This window comes from Dipodomys ordii, unplaced genomic scaffold (genome assembly GCF_000151885.1).
Source record: "Dipodomys ordii isolate 6190 unplaced genomic scaffold, Dord_2.0 Scaffold221, whole genome shotgun sequence".
NCBI classification, from domain to species: domain Eukaryota; kingdom Metazoa; phylum Chordata; class Mammalia; order Rodentia; family Heteromyidae; genus Dipodomys; species Dipodomys ordii.
In genome coordinates this window covers 875,596-895,164 of record NW_012267437.1, presented here as the reverse complement: position 1 = coordinate 895,164, position 19,569 = coordinate 875,596, and the positions used below count along the sequence as shown (strand labels likewise).

The 19,569-nt window shown below is 45.2% G+C and overlaps 1 protein-coding gene across 1 annotated transcript in view; it reads left to right on the top strand.

Annotated features, from left to right (window-relative positions):
• Positions 1-18,969, top strand: part of Itih6 (inter-alpha-trypsin inhibitor heavy chain family, member 6) — a 35,126-nt gene extending 16,157 nt beyond the window's left edge. Inside the window, 9 exon segments of the mRNA XM_013035805.1 lie at positions 3,303-3,419; positions 8,934-9,105; positions 10,673-12,552; positions 12,554-12,713; positions 15,063-15,155; positions 15,810-15,845; positions 16,114-16,227; positions 17,534-17,911; positions 18,758-18,969. Coding sequence (XP_012891259.1) covers positions 3,303-3,419; positions 8,934-9,105; positions 10,673-12,552; positions 12,554-12,713; positions 15,063-15,155; positions 15,810-15,845; positions 16,114-16,227; positions 17,534-17,911; positions 18,758-18,969 — 3,162 coding nt within the window.
• Positions 18,970-19,569: the final 600 nt, after the last annotated feature.

The window sequence follows — 19,569 nt, the reverse complement described above, 5'->3', positions numbered from 1 at the left end:
AATGACACTGCAATGCCTGTGCAGTTGTTGTAAGCAGTTGAGAGGGAAGACCGGCACTGAGCCAGGGAAATTTAGGGAAGTGAAGGCTGAGTCTGAGCAGGGTTTCCTCAGAATGAGCAGCTCAGCACCCCACAAAGTGTGCAAGAGCAAAAAGCAACAGGAGGGGCTAGTTGACTTGCCAGGGCACAGGAGATCTAAAGGTGACCCTCAGGACTGGGGAGCAGTGAGCCTGGGGATGGTGGTGCCTGGCATGAAAATAACATACAATGGATGCAGGCCTGGTTCAGAATAATGATCCAGCCTAGCTGAAGGTGACACTCAGGTATGGAGAGGAGTGAGCCTCGGGTCAGAGGTGGACTGTATGAGAATAATGTATAAGCAGGGCACCAGTGGCTCACAGTAATTCTAGCTACTCAGGAGGCTGAGATTTGAGGATCACTGTTCAAAGCCAATACAAGCAGAAAGTACCCATGAGAATCTTATCTCCAAGTAACCACTCAGAAATCAAAGTGGAGCTATGGCTCAAAGTGGTAGAGTGCAAACCTTGATTGAAAGAGCTCAGGGACGGTGCCAAGGCCCTGATTTCAAGTCACACAACCCTAAACAACAAAATAATAATAATAAATAACATACAAAGAGTTGGAGGCCTTCCCTCTAGCCTAGACACCCAGAATCCAATAGTTCAAAGCATAGTACCTCCAAAAGAAAAACAAAATATAAACAGAAAACACACAAGGACTTCAGGGATGTAGACTATGCATATCCTCTTTGTCCAGGTGCCAGTAAGTCATCTTCAACCCTCCAGTTAAACAGTCCAGAATATGTGGGGAAGTGGGACATATAGGTGCCTAGACAGGGGAGGGAGACATTGCGTTACTAGTGGTGATATGAGGTACAACACAAGACAGTCACTGAGGTCATGCAAGGAAGATAAGGTCTTGATGGCAACAACTCCAAGGTAACCCCAATTCCCACAGTCATTGACTTCAGGCCTTAGTAGGTTCCACTACCTGCAGACAACTTGCTTAGAGAGCTAAATCCGAAGAGCTGATGGTCTCAGCGTCTCAGGACCAAGGCCTTTGGAGAAAATGGGAGCCCAAGTCAACTGTCACCTACAACACAAAGATCATCCTGGGGAAGGTCCACACATGAGCACAATGAGTTTGGAGACATGCTAGTCGTCTTAGTTACCTTTGGTGAGAAGTGGAACAGGAGGTGGAATGACCCAGAGGCTTGCAGGTTCAACAGGATTGAACTGGAGGTGAGACAGTGGCAACCCTGATTATTCTTAGCATGGATGCCGTGGACAGCAAAAGACCCTAGTTACAAGTGAGAAGAGTCCAGTGCCAGTGGCTCACACCTGTAATCCTACCGACTCAGGAGGCTGAAATCTGAGGTTCATGGTTCAAAGCCAGCCCGGAAAAGGAACATCTGAGAGACTCGTAAGTCCAATGAACTACCAAAAAGCTGGACATGCAGCTGTGCCTCCAGTAATAGAGTGACACCATTGACCAAAAGAGTTCAGGGACAGTGCCAGCACCTGAGTTCAAGCCTCAAGACCAGCACAAAAATTCAAAAAGTGTCTGGGTGGTGGTGGCACACGCCTACTGTAATCCTAGCTACTCAGGAGGCTGAGATCTGAGGATCATGGTTCAAAGCCAGCCTGGGCAGCTAAGTCCATGAGACTCTTATCTCCAATAAACCTCCAGAAAAACAGAAGTGGTGCTGTGGCTCAAGTGGTAGAGAGCTCACCTTGAGCTGAAGAGCTGAGGGACAGCGCCCAGGCCCAGAGTTCAAGCCCCAAGACTGACCAAAAAATTCAAAAAGTGTGAGGAAACTGGGGACAGGGGGTTGTAGACTTGGATGGTAAAGATGCCTAGTGAAGAACATCCTATGGGTGGGTGCTGTGGGAGGTGCTGAGTGGGAGACAGGAGGCAGAGCATGCCGCCCGAGGGAGAGGGCAGAAGGCACTTGTGGAGCTGCCTGGCACTAACCAGAGGGAAAAGGCTCTGGCAATGGCTACCCTACCCAACTTCCGGTGGGTTTTGTGCCCATGGGAGGAGCTACACCTTTCACCTTCCCTCTGGCAGGGTGTGGATGGGATGAGCACACTGAGGAGGGCTGGCCAGTGTGTCCTGCCCCAGAGGAATGGGCTCACAGAGGAGCTGGGCCTGGAGAGAGCAGGGGCAGGGCCGCGTGGCAGGGCTTCCCCAGTTGCCACACACCCAGGTCTGACAGGCACACAGGCTGCCAGTTGGATGCTGCTCATGGCCCGGGCAATGGCAGGCTGGCTGGTAGAGGCCTTGGGGAACTGGGATTGAGTGCTAGGATTGGGTGGAAGCACAGACCTCCCATCCACAGGCCACGCTTGGGAGTCAGAGGAAGCAGGAAGCCACCATGTGCTTCCACCTCCTCTGTTCCCCTGATGCAGGAGGCAGCAGGGGAGAGCCTGGTGATCTCAGCTGGCCCAAGGGCAGAGAGGAGGATGAACTGTTTCCCTGGGCAGAGAGAACTGCTGCAGTTCCTTCAGGCTTCAGGCACAGGCTTCAGGGGAGCCCAGGGCCTCAGCAAGCCCAGACATCAGTGGGCTGAGCTGACTCTGGTCCTGAGGGGCCTCCCAGCCCCCTTCCCTTCCCTCAGCTGGCCCAGCCCCCAGGCTTTGCAGAGGGAGAGGGAGAGGGAGAGGTGGAGGGGGCAGGGGGCCAGTGGCCAATCACATCCAGGACAGCCCCAGGCATCTGTACCTGGTGCAACCAATCCCCTCTGTACAGACAGCTCAATTGGCCTCTGCTGCCTCCTCCTCTCCCTGCTCTGCCCAGCAACAGCAGAAAGGAGGTTTGAGGGGGAAGAGGGAGGCCCTGCAGACTCCCAGCCCTTGGCAGCAAGGAGCTGGGCCCCAGGCTCATTCTATGGAGGGAGGTTAAAACAATACTTGGAGTTCCTGGAGCCCAGGCAAACGTCCCTGGGGGACCCTCAAGACTGTGTAAGCCCAGCTCTCTCACGGACAGGAACTCACATATTACAGAGATCCTGGTCCTTGGAGCCCTGGGCCACAAGCCAGTCTTCTTCACTCCACAGCTCTGGGCAAGGCCTGGGATGGAGGGCTGAACCGCCAGCAGAGACACAGCTCTGGTGTGGGAGACAGACATGAGGCAAACCTCCACACACATGGCCACTGAACTAGAAGCAGGGATGCGTCCTGGGAAGGAAAGTGCAGGCTCTTATGGGCGAGAGGCAGAGGGTCTGGTTTACATTGTCTCTCACCCTTCTTCTTCCTCTTGGTTTCCCTTCTGTTTGTCCAGATTTATGGGGGCTATTTCATTCACTACTTTGCCCCCAGGGGCCTCCAGCCTGTGGAGAAGAACGTGGTGTTTGTTATTGACGTGAGCGGCTCCATGTTTGGAACCAAGATGAAGCAGGTACCAATGACCCTGCGGGCCTTCCTAAGTCCTGCCGTTATATTCCCAGGCCCACAAAGCAAAGAGACAGACAAGGACAGACAGAGACAGAGAGGTGGCACAATGAATGGGACCAGAGACCCCACCCTCACCCTGAACCAGAGACCTCAGCCTCTCTCAGCCTCTCAGAGCTCATGAACTGGGCTCTCCCTAGGGACCTAGTGCCCTACCTCATGGCAGCCACACTTCCTGGAGCTACAGAATCAGAGGAACATTGAAACATGGATCTCTTGGGCTTGAAAGCACTAAGAGTTTCAGTCCCACTTTTCCAGGGCTTGATGTGTCTCCAGTTCATTGAACCTTCAAGACAGAGAGCCCTGTGATCATAGAATCCTGATCCAATGTGACCTTTAGGAATGATGACTGATTCTTCTGGATGCCCTATCCCCTAGGGTTTATGTTAATTGTATTTAAAATCTAAAGCCCTGATATTCTAGGATGCTGAAATTGTAGCATTTGAACTCCTGCAGTTCTGGGGCCCTGTATTTTCTCCTTGCAACACTCCTATCTCTGAGCCTTGAATCACTAGTTTCCCTGCCCCTTGTGTGTCAGTCATGGAGTTCTAGAAGCTGCATTTCCATCCAGAATGCTCTCAGCCCTGGAGAGCTTAGGCTAACTAAGCTTTTTTTTTTTTTATGACTCAACCAACGTGTGGTCTCACAGGAAGTGTCTCAAATGAGCTTGAGTGCAATGGGAGGGCCAGATCCCACTCAAGCCCTTTGCAGTCTTTCCAACTTACTCAGGTGTGTAGGGGTCAGGATCCCTGGTGTAGGTCATCTCACAGGAATACTAGCTGGATGAGGGCCTGAGCCCCAGCCTCAGAACTGCAGAATGCTTTCTCTCCCCTAGTCTTTAACACTATGCTAGCCTGGCTCCTCCACGGTATGTGGGGGATACAGCTCAGTGAAGTTTAAGACAAAAATTGAGGGAATTATTACCAGTAGCTGTATTTCCAATAAATATTATTAGTTCTTCAGCAAGCAGGTATATTTACCTGCTTATCAAGTACATGTATATATATATATATATATATATATAATTTATATATATATATAATTTATATATATATATATATAATTTAATGAAACTTTTAGAAACTGAATAATTGAATCTAAAACAAAAATTAGATTTTTGTTATCTTATGTGACATAATTCCTGAAGATAGTAATAATGATGTTTTCAGCAAACATAGTTTAGGAATAAATTCAATTCACGAGAATGGTGTTTTAAGAGAGGAGAGGGGAAAATACGCTTTTATAATATATTCACCCCGTGAATCAAGTGGTATTTTAAAGCAGACTTGGACACGTTGTAAACCCACATTGTAAACTTGATTTGAACCACTAAATGTTTTTCTCTAAGCATAGTGGACACACTGAGATAAGAAAGTATGTAGTCATATGAAATGCTCAATTAAACTTAGAGAATTCAGAAAGGGAGTGGAAATAAAAAAATAAGAGCAACAAGTAGTTTTAAATATTACAAATATTGATCCATCCATATCAGTAATCATTTTAAACATGACTGTCTTCGATATGCCAATTAAAAGACAGTTTTAGCACTGATAATAATACAAACCTCAGGAACTGGTTATGAGGCTCAAGTAGCAGAGCATCAGCCTTAAGCAAAAAAGTCAAGTGTGAGTACAAGGTCCCAAGCCCCATTACTGGCACAATAAATAAATAAATACTATTTTAAAAGTAATAAAATAAACCCCATTAATATGTTGTGTCTATGAAATATACATATAATGTAAGTTATATATAATACACACATATATAAATAGAAAGACAATATAGAATAAACATAGAGGTTTACTGAATATTATACCATGTAAACCCAAATCAAAACAAAGCTGAAGGGGGTATTTTTGATAAAATATACTTCATGGAAGGAAATTATTAGAAATCACATTCACAATATTTTGTCAAAAGAGTTCAAGTCTCCAAAAAGACATAATAAACCTCCATCTGTACGCACTTAATAACAATACCAAAACTCCTGAGGTAAAAATTGGTAGAATGGAAAGGAGACATACACAAACCCAAGATTATAACCGGAGACTTCAGTCCCCCTCTACCAGTAAATAATGGCAACAAAGGAAAGTAGCTCTGTTGGCAGATCCTATAGGCAGATAATCAGTAATACATAGTCAACCTAAATATGACCTTCAACTACCAGGACTGAATTGACATTTGTAGAATGCTTCGCCTGTCAACAACAGCATACACATTCTTCTCAAGCCCACATAGATCATTTACCAACAGACTGCATTGGGGATCACAATCTACACCTGTGCAGGTTTTTCATCACTCTGACAAGTACTTAAAAGAAACAATTGAAAAACGAGGAAGGATATATTCTGAGTCACAGTTTTAGAGGTTTCAGACGATGGTCAGGTGGCTGCACTGTTTTTAGGCCTGTGGCAAATTAGAAATATCATAGAGGAAGAACATAATGCAGGAGACTTATATACCTCACGACATCCCGGAAGCAAAGAGAAGATAGAAGGGCCCAAGGACAAGTTGTACCCTTCATGAGTTCATCCCAGTGACCTACTTCCTCCAGTGAAGTCCCACCTTCCACAGCTTCACAACCTGTCAATAGTCTACTAAAATATTGTTTTAGTAAACTAGTGTGCCAGTACTGCCACCTGAACTCCAGTTCTTGTGCTATAGCTTGACTATTCTGCTTGAGGCTAAAGGTCTACTACTTGAGCCACAGCTCCACTTCTAGCTTTTTGATGGTTAATTGAATATAAGAGTTTCATAGACTTTCCTGCCCAGGCTTACTTTAACTGTAATCCTCAGATCTCAACCTCCTGAGTGATGAAGGATTACAGGCCTGAGCCACTTCTACTCAACAGTCTACTCAGTGCTAATCTATTCTGATAGCACTTCACAGACACACTCAGAGACATGTTTTACTAATCTCCTAGTTGTCTCTCAATCCAATCAATCAGATTAACCATCAGTGCACCTTAACAAATCTAAAACAGCATAAGTCATGCAAAGTGTACTCTCAGACTAAGTAGAATTAAACTAGAAATCAGTAACATAAAGATAGCTTGGAAATTTTAAAAGCAATTGGAAATTTTAAAAAATTAAACCACATAGTTCTAAAAACATAATGTATCCCTGGTTGACATCTTGACATCGTGTCTGACTTGTAGACTCCCATGGCTCCCACTTTTCTACTTCTGCTCTAAGGAAAAACCATTCTCTTAAGTCTCAGACCTCTCAATGGAAATAAGAGTATGGTACACAGCTCCCGATTCCAGGATAGATTTTTCCTATGACAAGAAAGACTCAGATCACCTTCGAAGCATTCAGGCATTGCTTACCAATTTAAGGTATAGAGAAAGGTATAGAGAAAGTGAGTTTCAAATGTCCTACAGTCTCTGAAATTCATACCTTTCAAAATGACTGAAAGTAAAACACTGTACTTATAACTATCACTGGATTTAAAACGTTTTAAATTTTAGTCTCTAATTTATCATCTGTCAGCTATGTGAATCTGAGCACGTTACACCACCTTTGTGAGACCCTGTTTTATTGCCTATAAATAAGGATATTAGTGACTTCTTTGTTGTGTTTCTGTAAGGATTAATTGTGCTGATATGTCTAAAGTATTTAGTACAGTATTTGGAACATAGCAAGTGTTCCACAAATTCTACCTAATACTAGAATTTACAAACCTGATTCCCTATTCTAAGCAGTGTCATGGAGAAGGAAGATAGGAAGAAGACTTATTCTAAGTCCTGTTCTCAGAGGCCTTGATATGTGGCTACATAGTGAAAATATGCCACACAAGACTGTCAGTAAACAGTCTGGGACAAGGGATGTCTGGGTGAGAAGGATGAGAATAGGAAATTCAAGGAAGAGATAGATGATAGATAGATAGCTAGATAGATAGAGAGATTGTAATAGATATAGATAGTTATATATCTATCTCTATCTATATATCTATGTATCTATATATAGATATAACTATATATCTCTTTCTCTAGATATACATACATATATATATATATATACATATATATAGAGAGAGAGCTGAAGGTAGACAGAGATAAATGCTCTACTACCTGAGCCATGTCTCCAACCCCATGAAGATACATATTTTTAAAGTGAGACAGTATTATATTAAAATGGCACAAGATTGAAGTTGTAGAGGTAAAGTGGAATCTTGGTTATCTGAGAGCTGGTGAGAATATTCTCCTGGAAGAAACAATATGAGGATAAAAAGTAAGTTAGAGGAGAACCAAAGCATGCCAAGTTATTGTGAGGCAGCTACAGAGACCTGGAATCATAAGACACTCAAACTTTAAATTCTTGAATCCTAAGCAATTGGGTCTGGACCCATAAAACACAGCACTCTTTAGTTCAAATAAACATAGATATAGACTACTTCTGTACAGAAGAACTTTCCTCTTTTTTTCTGTTTTGAGACATGGTAGCCCAGGCCTACAACTCATGATCCTTCTGCTTCAGCCTCCCCTATGCTAGAATTACTTACAGGTGGGTGCCACCACACCCATCTTTAGTACAACTTTCTATTTGCTTTCATATTTAAGAAGTTTTTTATTAATCTGCTTCAGCTTTGGGGGATACATTTGTTACTTTTTTACAATAATGTTCTATCTCACAGTCACAAAACTCAGTCTTGCACACACGCACGCACACACACACACACACACACTCACAATTAAATGGATTACACTTAATTTTTTCTCCTAACCCTTTTTGTTGCCAGAGCCTGGGCGCTGTCCTTGAGCTTTTTGTGCTCAAGGCTAGTGTTTTGCCACTTGAGCCATAGTTCCAACTTCTGGCTTTCTGGTGGCTTATTAGAGATGAGTCTCATGGACTTTCTTGCCTTAGCTGATTTTAAGCATTGATCCTCATATCTCAGCCTCCTGACTAGCTAGTTTTACAGACATGAGCTACCGATGCCTTATTGTTTTGTTATTTTTGAAACAGTTTCAATATATAATCCAGTCTGGCCTAAACTCCTGGTACTGTAGCCTCAGCCTCCTGAATGCTGGGATTACAGGCATTTGAAACCACACCCCTATTCTTCTGTTTATTTTGAAAGAATTTCAAACATTCTACTAGAATTTCCTTGATGATTACAATGTTCTCAAATTATGTGTCATCTACTACAGCAGCCACTGACCTAATACTATTGAACACTTAAATGTGAAGAAGAGAATTTTCAAATTTTTCTTTCACTAATTTACATTTCAATTTAAATAGCTACATGCGGCTAGTCACTGCCATGTTGAATGGTGTAGTTTTAGTCTTTGGACCAAAGAAATCCAGGGTATTTGGATTTGCTATTCTAGACTCCGAATGATGGAGTTAGATAGTCTTAAAGCCATCAAACAGACCTTAGTGCTTTGAATGGAAGGAGCTTTTCAAACTCATAGACCTCAAGTCTTGTCTCATCTTCTTTACCTCATCAATTCCCCCACAGACTAAAAAAGCCATGAATGTGATCCTCAGCGAACTGCGAGCGAATGATTACTTCAACATCATCTCCTTTTCTGACACAGTTAATGTCTGGAAAGCTGGAGGCTCTATCCAGGCCACTACCCAGAATATTCACAGTGCCAAAGACCACCTGAGTCACATGGAAGCAGATGGTTGTAAGTGTTAGCCCTATTTAGCCATATGGGCAGGGTGTGGGGAATTGGGGGAAGTTCCCAGAATCTTTTCTTCATTTCCCCCAGCCTCCTTACTTCTCACCTGGCCAGAAATGTCACTATTACAGATTTTACACAAACATGTCCCTATATCCTCTGGATTTCCTTCCCAATTCTTTGTCCTGTGGGAAGAGCATGATTGATTCTCCATGTATATTAGAGCACATTTCTCTTTGGGTCTGAGTTTCCTCTTCCTTAAAGCACTTAGCTGGGTACCAGCGGCTCTGGTCTGTAAATCCTAGCTACAAACTGGCTAAGATCTGAGGATGATGGTTTGAAGCCAGCAGGGTAAGACAAATATGAAGAGACTCATCTCCAATTTACTAGCAAAAAGCTAGTAGAGGTATGGCTCAAGTGGTAGAGTTCCAACCTTGACTAGAAAAAAGTAAACTGCTAAGAATACAAAGCCCTGAGATCAAGCCTCACTACTGGCACACACAAGCACATACCCATAAAAGCAAACACAAAAGAATTTGCTGAAACTTTTAAATTCAATAATCTACATTGTATATGTGTATGTTTGTTGTGTGTGTGTGTATGCTATTCCTGGGGCTTGAACTCAGGACCTAGGTGCTATCCTTGAACTTTTTCAGCTCAAGGGTAGCTCTCTACCACATGAACCACAGCACCACTTCTAGCTTTTTCTAAGTAGTTTATTGGAGATAAGAGTCTCAGGGACTTTCTTTTCTACGTAGTTTATTGGAGATAAGAGTCTCAGGGACTTTCCTGCCTCAGGCTGATTTTGAACCGTGATCCTCACATCTCAGCCTCCTAGGTAGTATTAAAGGTGTGAGCCGCTGGCACACAGCTTAATAATCTAAATATTTATTTCCAAACTTTTGATCAAGTTGCTGCCCTGATTCCAGCTTTTGATCAACCTCCTCTCAGTCAATCACTGATGTCCCCACCACCACCACCACCTCCTGCCATTTCATCCCTTTCTTCCACTGTAGCAAGAAGGTAGGGGTGCTATCTTGGGTAGCTGCCAATCTGATGAAGGACACACACACACACACACACACACACACACACACACACACACACACTAAGAAACAAGTCCAAAACTGTCCTAAGTTTGAGAGCTGTTAATAGCCAAGGACATGTGGGCCTCACTGTCAGATCTTGGGAAGCCTGGGTGTGGGTGGAGGAATGGGAAAGATAAGCACCCCAAACAGCCTGAGAAAAGAGGAGATGTGACTGAGTCTGGGTGGTTGGTGTGGCTTCTAATATGTGTGCAATTCACTATTACATATTTTACACAAACATGTCCCTATATCCTCTGGATTTCCTTCCCAATTCTCTGTCCTTGTGGGAAGAGCATAATTGATTTTCCATGTATCTTAGAGCACATTTCTCTTCGAGCCCGAGCTTCTTCTCCCTTAAAGCACTTAGCCAGGTGCCAATGGCTCTGGCCTGTAAATCCTAGCTACAAAGGAGGCTAAAAAGGGCAGGGGTGGGGGTGGGGAGTGACCAGAGAAGGTGGTCTCACAATCTGCTGCTCTCCAATTAGGGACTGACATCAATGCAGCTCTGCTGGCCGCTGCTTCAGTACTGAACCATAGTAACCAGGAGCCTGGAAAGGGCCCTAGTGTGGGGAGGATACCTCTTATCATGTTCCTGACAGATGGAGAGCCCACAGCTGGTGTGACAACTCCCAGTGTGATCCTCTCCAATGTCCGTCAGGCACTGGGACACAGGGTAGCCCTTTTCAGCTTGGCCTTTGGGGATGATGCAGATTTCCCTCTGCTTCGTCGCCTGTCCCTGGAGAATCGAGGAGCAGCCCGACGAATATATGAGGACGCAGATGCAGCTTTGCAGCTAGAGGGCCTCTATGAGGAAATCTCCATGCCTCTGCTGGCGGATGTGCGTCTGGACTACCTAGGTGGTTTGGTGGGGTCTTCTCCTTGGGCTCTATTCTCCAACTACTTTGGTGGCTCAGAACTCGTGGTAGCTGGCCAGGTGCAGCCAGGCAAGCAAGAGCTAGGCATCCACCTAGCAGCCCGTGGCCCCAAGGGTCAGCTGCTGGTGGCCCGTCACAGTGAAGAAGCCACCAACAACAGCCAGAAGGCTTTTGGTTGCTCAGGAGAGCCTGCCCTCAATGTGGCTGGCTTTATCCGCCGCCTCTGGGCCTATGTTACCATTGGAGAGCTGCTGGAGGCGCGCTTCCAAGCCCGTGACACCACCACTCGCAATCTGTTGGCTGCCAAAGCTCTCAACCTATCCCTTGAATACAACTTTGTCACACCTCTGACCTCACTGGTAATGGTGCACCTCAAGGAGGCCAGAGAGGAGGCCACAAGGCAGCCATCTATCACAGATGTACCAGGTACGGTCACACCCTCGTGTAAGAACAGCCATGATCTAGGAACAGGCCCAGCTCGACCAGCTTTGGTGCCCAAGGTCTCCCCCAAATCAAGACTTGTGAAACCAACCTTACCTACCACTGTCTCTGTGAAGAAGACTCTCAGTTCCAAGGAGGTGGAGCCATTGGGTCAGAGCTCTAATAGTCTATCAACATCAACACACTCAAAGCCCAAAACTGTAGCACAAGATTCTGGCACCTTTGCACAGTCAACTGTCAAGATAAAACCTGTTGCTCTCATGCCTACAAATTCTACTGCTCTGTTGCCACAAAAACCTACTGCTCCATCACAGCAGAATCCTTCTATTGTAGCACCCATGAATTCTAAGACCCAAATCCCACCTCTGAATCTTGGCATCCCAACCCAACCCAAAGCTGGCACTATGAAACAGCATTACAAGCCCGGTGCTACATCACAACCTAAATCAGATGCCCTAGCTCATCCCCATTCTGAGGTATTCATATCACAGTTCCCCAAACACACACCACAGCCCAGACCTACCTCCACACTTCAGATCTCTAAACCTTCACCACATACCAGACCTAAAGTTCCTGCTCCCAAGACCTCCAAAAATCCACCACACCCTAGACCTGGAATCCTCTTACCTAAGTCCCCTAAAATCCCTCCACTTTTTAAACCTAGCACTCCACCTCACCAGACTCCCACAAGTTTATCACTTTCTAAGCCTGGAACCCCAATCCCCCATACACCACAAATGCTGCTACCTCCTAGACCTGCCAGACCCAGGCCTCCCCCTCCTCAGAGCCTTAGCACATTCTCAAACACTGTCTTAAGCACCACAGGTTCTAGCAGTACCATGACCATCTCTGTTCTTGGAGAACCCCTCGCTACTCCTTTTACCCCCACTCTGCCTTCTTTGCTGCCCACTGGAAGGCTCTGGCATCAACAAGACCTGCTGATAGGACCTCAGAGCACCAGGCAAGTATTGAGTCCATCTGTGCCAAGTCTCTCAATAATAGCCCTACCCAACAGTTTTAGTCATCTGCCCAAAGACAGACTCCCCAATCCTGCCAATCTTGCTACCTTCCAGTACTCTCCCTGAAACCATCAGTCTGCTTCATCTCCCAGAAGAGCTAGAGCTTCTGTCTGAATCAATGATGGAGTCCAAGTTTGTGGAGTCCTTGAACCCGCCAGCTTTCTATACCTTCCTCACTCCTGATAAAAATGGTGAGTACCACAGGCAAAGGGACAAGCCATGGTGAGGAGTTCTGAATGAAGAACACCAGGTGCTGGGAGTCTAAAAGCCTGTGCAGATATGCTCAGTCCTTTCTTGTTTGTTTTGGGACTGTGGATTAGTTGCTTAACATCTCTGGATCTCAGTAGCTAGGTGCAGAATCAGAGGCCTTGGGAGATAAGACTGGGAAGGCTGAACAGAAATAAACAGGTCAGACAATAGTGTTGCCATTTGCTTTGTTGGACATGATGCTGATGATTCCCAAGCAGGAGAGGAACTTGGGAGTGTAAATTACAGTATCACTGGCCAAGGAAGCTTGGATTGGTTTTTCTGTGCTCTCTGAACAGCCCTGCTTACTATGAGAGAGGTGAAAATTTTGAAAGATAATGGTAATTACCTTTATTTTTATATTTATTATTATTATTGCCAGGCCTGGGGCTTGAACTCAGGGCCTGGGCACTGTCCCAGTGCTCTACCACTTGAGCCAGGGCACCACTTCTGGCTTTATATATATTTTTTTAATTGTAAAATACTTTACAGAGGGGTTGGACCCAGGACTTCATGCATCCTAGACAAGCACTCTACCACTAAGCCACATTCCTACCCCCCTTTATTATTTTTATTTCTTCTGATCTTTTGTAATTACATTCAAATGTCATAAAGATCATGAAATAACAGTTTTGAACTCTTCCTATAGTTAGTACTTTTCTATATCATGTACTCATAATCTTTTATTCAAGCTCCATAAGAAAACTATTGATATATGCATTTATAACTAAAACACAGAGAAGTAAAATAACTTCTACTATGTCACATGGCTACTTACATGGCTACTTAGAGATTTGAACCCATACAATCTGGTCCCAAAGTAAATGTACTGCACCACTCCACTATTCTGCCTTCCTTAGGGAACAAGTGAGGGTGCAGAGCACCACTGCATCTCATCCATGAAACTGTTCCACACTCCTCACTAGTGTCTCCATCTGTTGTCCTGTCCTGCTGCAAGCTGTTTTCTCTCTATAGCCAAAAGGGGTGTGTGTGTGTGTGTGTGTGTATGTGTGTGTGTATGTATGTAGGTGTGTGTGTGCCAGTGCCAGAGCTTGAACTCAGTGCCTGGATTTGAACTCAATGCTTAGGCAATGACCCTTAGCTTTTTCCCCCCAAAGCTGGTAATCTACCACTTGAGCCACACCTCCACTTCTGGCTTTATGCTAACTTTGGAGATAAGAGTCTCATGGAGATAAGAGTCTCATGGACTTTCCTACCTGTGCTGGCTTTGAACTGAAATCCTCAAATCTCTGCCTTCTGCGTAGCTGGGATTTGGAGCCACCAGTGCCCAGCTCTAAAAGATGTCTTTTAAAAGCATAAACTACTCATTGTCCCTTCCCTACTTAATCTCCCTCAAGGATTTCCCATCACACCTGTCATGAAGTCTAAAGTCCTTTTCATCACCCTGTAAGGCCCTGAATGAGATATTCCTATACCATTCTTGTCTAATCTTCCACCCTTGATCAATTTTCTGAACCCCAGCACCTCTAATCTCTCTACTATTCTTCCCATTGGTCATTCCTTGATGTTCATTCAGGGACATGTTTCAATCTACTTTCTCTGCTTGATAATCAATTGCCTTGCCTGCCTTGTCCTGCCTCTTCCTAGCACCTTCATCTCTTCCTTTGCCCCTAAAACTCCAGCTTGTGCTTTAGGTAAGATCGCCTTACTTACTCTCCCTTGAAGGCCACTTTAGACCTCTATTACTTCTTTAGTCTGTCTGCTAGTTCTTTTTTACAGCATTTATCATCATTGGTAATTATGAATGCCTGACTTCTTCACTGACCTATGAGCTTTACCAGGTGAGAAACTATCTGAGTGCTAGTGGTTGATACCTATAATCCTAGCTACTCAGGAAGCTGAGATCTGAGGACTGAAGTTCAAAACCATCTCAGGCAGAAAAGTCTGTGAGACTATTCTCCAATTAACAAGTAAAAAGTGAGAAGAAGAGGAAAGCGGAGGCTTGGCTGAAGTGGTAGAGCAGAGCGCCAGCCTTGAGTGAAAACTAACAAAGAAAAAGTGTAAGGTCTTGAATCCAAGCCCTAGTACTGGCACACCTCAAAAAAGAGAAAATGTCTGCATTTTTTACCACTATATCCTGGTGCTTAAGCAATGCCTGAATGACTACCTGAATGAGTCAGAGACTAAGAGTCTGGGATGAGCATAAGGTCCCAGTCCCAGAAAGAGGTAAGTCACTTTAGAAGCCAGGTAGGCCCTTTGGAGGGTACAAGGCATCTTTGCCATAGAGGGTGAACAATTCCACTTATTTATTTATTTATTTTTGTAATTGACAGGAAGTCCACATGGGGATGATAATTCTGAGGAGACTCTGGGAGTAGGTGAAGGCAGCATAGAATCACAGGAAAGTGTTGTGGAGCTAGCAAAAGGTGAGCAAAAAATTCCTCTACCCTGGCTGACTTTGAACCATGATCCTTAGATCTCAATCTCCTGAGTAGCTAGGATTATACATATAAGCCACTGACGCCTGGCAAAGTCACTTTTTTGATAGATCCACTAATTAAGCTGGCTTTTAAGGAGAGTTAGAAATTGATCCTTGCTAGAGGAAAGGAACACACTCCAGATGGCAGGAAAAACAGCAATAAAGGGTCACTAACAAGAGAAGGCAAGAGCCTGGCATGGTAGTTCATGCCAGTAATCCCAACATTCTGGAAGCTGTGACAGGAAGGCTGCAAGTTCAAAGCCAGCTTGGGCTATATAGTATCTCAAAAAGCCAAAACCAGTCAGTTCCACTGGGCTGGAGTATAAAGGAATGACTGAAGAAGTAGAGGTATGGTTCAAGTAGTTGAGGGCCAGCCTTAAGCAAAAAAAGCCAAGCAAGAGCATGAGGCCCTGAGTTCAAGCTCCAGTACTGGAATGAAAAAAAGAAAAAATTGAAAAGTAGAGCTAAATTCCAGAAAAGCCTTAAATACTGAATTCAAGAATTTGGACCTTGCCTGGAAGGAAGTGACTCAAAGATCTCAGGGTTGCTAGGAATGTGTTAGATCAGTCCCTCAACAACACAAGCCCTCTCTCCTTTGCAGGCACATTGCCAAGCATCTTTACCTTCTCATCTTCCGGTAAGCCAGCCATCTCCAGGACCCTCCTGCCTGAGTACAGGGACTGAGCTCTTCCTCTGCTCTTCCCTTTCTCTCTCCCTCTCCCTCTCCCTCTCCTTCTTCCTCTGCCTCCTCTCTCTCCCTCCTTCCCTCCCTCCCTCCCTCCCTTCTCTCCCCTCTCTCCCTCCCTCCTGAAATAGGCATGGCCTTCCCCTCCTTTCTCTTCCCTCTTCTCCCTGCTATTCATTCAAAGGACATAACTTCAAGAGTTACATCTCCTGCCTTACAGTGGATGGAGATCCCCATTTTGTGATCCACATCCCACACTCAGAAGACAAGATATGCTTTACAGTGGATGGGCGTCCAGGCGACCTACTGCAGCTCATAGAGGACCCAAAGGCAGGTGAGAACCCCAAGAGCTTCATCCACACACACATCAAAGATGGGTGTATTTGGCTGGGAATGTGGCTTAGTGGTAGAGTGCTCACCTAGCATGCATGAAGCTCTCTCTGGGTTTAACTCCTCGGTACCACATACTTAGAAAAAGCTAGAAATAGCCCTGTGGCTCAAGTAGTAGAGTGCTATCCTTGAGCAAAAGAGCCTCAGGGACAGTGTCCAGGCCCTGAGTTCAAGCCCTTAGACTGGCCAAAGAAAGACAGATGTATTCCTGTTAACAACTCAAGATATTTAGTAACTCAGTTACATGCAGTAACATACAAGAGTGCACAAAAAAACATGGACAAACACAAGGATAAGCATCGTGACAGACAGTAAATTCTTTTGGATTCCTATACCCACAGATATGGCAGCATGTACCCAGACACATAGTAACATGTAGCACATGTCAAAATAGAGGCAATGGCTTGCAAATCAACACACTCAGGCACACAAGCATTGATAGCCCCAGATGAATCCCAGTTTCCAGGAATTGAGCACACACAGGTAGCACACATTCTTTGCTGCTCTAGGCCTGAAAATCACTGGTGCACAGAAATGCCCACCTGCACACATACTGACACTCCATATGCATGGCAGTACATACAGCACACACCCTGACATCCACAACATACTCCATTGCACTAAGACATAGAACACTAACATGTCAAGAGGCACACATGAACACACCATCAAAAATACATACTCCAGCTGGGTGCTGGTGGCTTACACCTGTAATCTTAGTTACTTAGGAGGCTGAGATCTGGTGATCGTGGTTTGAAGCCAACCTGGGCAGGAAGGTCTATGAGTTTCTTATCTCCAATAAACTTTCAAAGAGTCAGAAGTGGAGCTGTACCTCAAGTGGTAGAGCAGTAGTTTTGAGCAAAAAAGCTCAGGGACAGTGTCCCAGCTTTGAGTTCAAGCCCCAGGACTGGTACTCTCTCAAAATACATACTTCAACATGTCACTTTCTTCACATATGCAAATGCACTAATGTACTTAGAAATGCTTATCTGAATATAGCCAAGCCACTCAAAGGCAAACACACACATACACATAGGAATAACCACACAAAAGTGAGTGCACACACACATACATGTCCTCGTCATTTTCACACATTGCTCAGGAAGGATTATGTCAGAAGCATTTTCTCAGAAACCAACCTACCAGTCACAAATCTGTACTGGCTCAACTAAACCGTGAGCCACAAGACTTCCCATCTCTGCCTATGTTGTGGTTGACCTGTACTCTGGGCCCACACTCTCACCTTCTAGGGCTACATGTGAGTGGGAAGCTGCTTGGGGCACCACCAAGACCAGGCCATGAGGACCAGACACGCACATACTTCCAGATCATCACAGTCACTACAGACAAGCCTCGGGCCTATACCATCACCATCACCCGCAGTTCCATATTTGTGAGAGGAGAAGGCACCTTGCACTTATCCTGGCACCAAACTGCCCTGGTGAAGAAGCCCAAGTTGGAGCTCCATGTGACTTCTGCTGCCCGTCTCACTCTCCGCCTTGGGCCCTACCTGGAATTCCTGATTCTCCGACACCACTACAGACAGCCCAGCAACTTGCAGCTACCCCACCTGGGGTTCTATGTGGTCAATGGCTCAGGCCTCAGTTCCTTGGCCCGTGGCCTGATGGGTAAGTGCTGTCCGGGCTAAGAGAAGCCAGAGATTACTAGCCTACCAGAGATCTTTGTCAGGGTGGAAGGGTAGATGCTCCTCCAGTACCTGGTACCCTCAGCTACAAAGAGGAAATCAGAACTAGGCTCTGAACTTAGGAAACTCCTGATCTGGGGAAAGGAATGAGCCAGACGTGGGTAGTGATCACAGGAAGTGATCTTTGTTAGATAAGAAGCAGCCCAGGAGGCTAGAAGACCTAAGGTTGGGATCTCTTTGAGCCTTGTAGTTAAAGAAAGACTTACCCATCTGTAAAGTTGAAAGGACTGGACAATGGAGGAGCTAGAACTAGTGATCAGAGATGATTGTCAGAATAAAGGCTTTGAATTTATCCTGAAGGCAAAAGGGAGTCATATATTATAAACTTCCCTCTAAATATTTATCCTTTTATGAAATGGAACCATAGAACTTCAGACTGTTGGTTAAAAGACACTGGCAGAATCTAGGAACAGCTGCCCATGCCAGAGTTTGGGAGCTGTGATAGTGGATCAAATAGTTTTCCCTCCTCTGGGCTCCTTCTATCTCTTCTTCCTTTCAATCTGCCTTATCTTCTCCTCCATTCCTGGATCTCCTCCTTCCTCTGCTATATGATCTGCCTTGGCCCTCTATTTCTAGCCTACACTCCTATCCCATGTGGCTTCTCAATGCTTCCCACGATGCCCACCCAGCCTTTTCCCTCCTCTGGGTCTTTACTGCCCCTGTACCCTCCTGCTTTTCCCTCTGGCTTTCCTCCTTAAGGCTCTTCCTTGAGCTCTGGGCAGGGAGTCTAGACACTGCCCTGACTGGCCACTACATCTTTCTTCTTCAGGGCAGTTCCAGCACATAGACATCCGCCTGATGACAGGGCCAAATGGACCTTACCTGAAGAGGCAACACAGCCCAGATGTGCCTGTGGTTCTAGGCAAAAGGCTGCTGAAGGACTCACCAAGACTCTTGCCTCGCTGGACTTCCTGCTGGCTGGTGATGCGTTCTCATGTAGAACAGTTGCTTGGCCAGCCCTACCTCGCCTATGTCCTGTGATGGGTCCTAAACTCCAGAGCCAGGAGAACTGAATTAGGGAGATCAAGGGGTTGGGGCATGAGCCAAAAGACAAAAAGACCTGGGGACATGGACACACATAAAGACATATATACCAGGACACGTAGAGTCATGCAGGCCTATAAACCTAGAATATTAGAGACTCTTGTCTTCTCAAGGCCTCTCCTATGTCCAGTGTTTACTCCATATTCCATATCATCACTGGAAGAGACATGGTTTAAAAAATGGATTGTGTCAGTAGACCTGCTGACAACTTTCTCTGACTCCCATGGTGTATTTAAGGGTCCTGGAGATGATCTAACAAGTCATATTCTGTCCAGCCACAGGATCTTTGCATGACTACTTCCTTCAGCATGACATTCTTCTTTTGCCCCATATGGGTAAATTTAGTTCATATTTTGAGGCTTAGTTAATTATCACCTACGCCTTCCTTGGCTCCTCACCTAGACTGAGTTTGGTCCCCTCCTCTTTGTCCCCTCTAGGCTCACAGCACTCATCATATGATGTTCCAATCATCTACTTACTCAACTACATCCCTAAGACTGTAAGCTCTGTCAGAGAAAGGACCTTTTCTGAATCATC